The sequence below is a fragment of the Protobothrops mucrosquamatus genome, unplaced genomic scaffold (genome assembly GCF_001527695.2).
Source record: "Protobothrops mucrosquamatus isolate PMUCROS unplaced genomic scaffold, P.Mucros_1.0 scaffold3402, whole genome shotgun sequence".
NCBI classification, from domain to species: Eukaryota; Metazoa; Chordata; class Lepidosauria; order Squamata; family Viperidae; genus Protobothrops; species Protobothrops mucrosquamatus.
The window spans coordinates 1-3,143 of NW_015389383.1; the positions used below are offsets into that span (position 1 = coordinate 1).

The following is a 3,143-nucleotide window of genomic DNA, read 5'->3' on the forward strand; positions in this document are numbered from 1 at the left end:
TTTTTAAGTGCTATCAGTCATGAATTTACCTAGGAGACAACCTTTTATTTTTAGTTTATTGTGTAATATATATATATATATATATATATATATATATATATATATATATATATATATATATATATATATATATATATATATATATATATATATATATATATATATATATATATATATATATATATATATATATATATATGAGTGAGAGTGTGTGTGTGTGTTAAATTTGGATTGCTAACAAAGAGTTAAAGGGAAGCTGGTATAGCTATTTCAAGTTTCTTAGCTCTCATCAGCCAGCTACACCCTTCTGAGATTCGAACTTGGGCTGCTTGCACAATATATATATATATATTCCCCAATAAACTTGCATAACAGAAACGAATAATAGATATATTTATCTAGATAACATGAAAAAATGATATTACCATTAAGAGATCGCAGAGGGATAATTATTATAAAGGTTGTCACCAAATAAAACAATGTAATTGTGATTCTATTCTGAAAAATCTAAAAATGTAACATGACAGCAGAATACCTACAATTAATATAATTATTCAATCTACAATCTTAATTCCTGTTTCAGACACTTACATTCGCCCTAACTATTACTTCATACTGTATATAGCTAAGAATTAGCTACTTGAGTGCCCATACATATACATACTTTCCTGATTAATTAAAGAAACTAAGACCAAGGAAATGGTAAGCAAAAATAATAAGCAAAAGTATGGGAGAGGTTCAGATGCACCAAATTGTAAGGAATCAACAGGGAATTCGTTATGCTATAAAAATCCTTTTCAATTCCTTTTATTTTGGATATCATCAAGAACTGACTATAAAAATAATTATAAATGGTGGGATATCTCCTTAGAATTGTTTTATATTAATGTGTTGATTGCATTGCAGGGATTATGGTCAAATCAATACATGTTCTATCTCTGCTGGTAGTAACCATATGATTCTTAATGTTGACTGATAGATCTTGAGGAAACTGGAAGGATTAACAAACAATATTTAATAATTGATGTTAATATAAGCTTATTGTTTATTTTTAACAAGACATATAAAATGGTGCAATATAAGAAATTAATTTATGTTGTAAGCTGCTATTTTTGCTATAACAATGCTGGCTGGAAAACTGAAATTTAGCTTTTAGCACTGGATGAAAAATTAACATCACATGAAGAATGATTTAATTTAAGGTTGCTTTATTCATGCTTTTCTTTTTTAATTACTGTACACCAACAACACACTTTCTAATGAATTCCATCTATACAAATTTTATTCTGGACAGAATTATTGAATATTTCAGTATTAAAGATTACAAATGCATACAGACACTTACACACAATAACATTTGTATGCTTTTGTGTACTTTTCTATCTCTTTATTTATAATGTTTTATATTTGAAATGTTTTAGTGCCTGCTACATGTTTAAATAAACTTTAAGAATAGAGAAGGGATTTAAAAATGCCATCGAACTGAAAAACATGAAACCTTACATTAAAAGATTTCCTACTGGCGTATCAATAACTTTAAGCTAAACCAAACAAGGTGATAAATTATATCCAGGGTCTTCTTCTAATAGCAGTGCTATTTTTCCCTACTGCTGTTTGATTGATGTCCTTTCTTAGAAGATCTAAAAGGTGATACCTATTACCAAAAAAACAAAATAGAAAAATCCCACACATCACTGAGAAGCAACAGAAGATGGATTTGTGCCCAGATTGTACATCATAAATTATATCTCCCATTTAGTCAAAATTCAAGCATAATAATAAATCTTGTCTTGATGCTTTGTGTGTTCTTGATACACTTTTACCCTTTGACCTGCTTTACAATTTCTCTTTGAAATTCAGTTGTCTTGGAATCAAAGTTTATTCTTCAGGCAGTAAATAAAAATAATCTTTGATAAAGCTATGTTTATGATGTTATCTGTCATATAATTGCTGTCATTCTTTTTGCAGCTTGCACAGACAAGGAACTGCGAAATCTTGCATCCCGTCTAAAAGACTGGTTTGGCAGTCTTCATGAAGATGCGAATCGTGTCATCAAGCCAACAAGCTCAGATTCAGCACAAGGCAGTAAGATGACAAATCTGAGAATAAAATTTGAGATATATTCACAAGTTCATCAAGAATAGCAATGACAGCTATTTTTTTATGTGACCCAATAAAATCTTAGCACATACTTCCATTCCTTCCATTACTGCTTCTTTTCATTACGAAGGAAAGCAGGGTTCATGTAGCCAGGACTGCCATTTTAAATACATTTTGGAAATAAAATAGTTCCTTGTATAATGGTATTGTATTCTCTTTCAGCCCCTAGGGATTCCAGGTTCTTACCCTCTAGGCTTAAATGAGAAAGCTGAATTAAACTTGGAAATTTACAGAAATTAAACTATAACAAATAATGAGGAAGGATTCTAAAACAGGAGGACAATCAATTCATGGTATAATGTCTAGTAACTTGTCTTGCTACTTGTTACTTTCAACCTTCTAAGCATGAATTAATCTAAGAACTATTTTCAAATTAACATAGTTTTGGGGACGGAGGTTTTAGGGAAGATGCATTAATATATTTCACAAATACTTCTATGTCTTGATATGGATCAATGTCTGGAATTCCCCCAATCTTCTCTTCTTAATCTGTTATGGAGAGTTATTTGGTAGGGCATGGACAGAAAACAGAAAATAACTTTGCTTACAGTATCAAGCCCTGAAACTGAAATACTGGAGAATATTAGGCTCAAAATCTTAGGTGTTGATGTTTCTGACAAGAATTTACAGGTCCTGTTACTGGACTCTTTTTCATAAAAGCATTAGAAGGATCAAACCGAAGTCCTATATCCCACTGTAGCTAATGAAATACATAGAGAAAGAGTACAAGATGGACATGAGGAATTGTTTTTCCATGCTATTATTTATTAGTTTGTTATTTATTTATTTATTTATTTATTTATTTATTTTATTTAATCCCATTTATACCCCGCCCTTCTCCCGAGGGACTCAGGGCGGCTTACAGGTAAATAAAAACAGTACAATACAATAGATATCTCTAAAAGCCAAATTAAAATATATATTAAATAACCTGTATTAAGTTTAATATTATAAAATCCCTTTAAAATCCCTATAAAATCCCC

The 3,143-nt window shown here is 30.0% G+C and overlaps 1 protein-coding gene across 1 annotated transcript in view; it reads left to right on the forward strand.

Annotated features, from left to right (window-relative positions):
- Window positions 1–1,968: 1,968 nt before the first annotated feature.
- The window catches only part of SPOCK1 (SPARC (osteonectin), cwcv and kazal like domains proteoglycan 1), a gene marked incomplete at its 5' end in the record, with an annotated part of 31,168 nt that continues 29,993 nt past the window's right edge, over window positions 1,969–3,143 (forward strand). Inside the window, one exon of the mRNA XM_015826953.1 lies at window positions 1,969–2,085. Coding sequence (XP_015682439.1) covers window positions 1,969–2,085 — 117 coding nt within the window. The remainder of the gene's footprint in view (window positions 2,086–3,143) is intronic.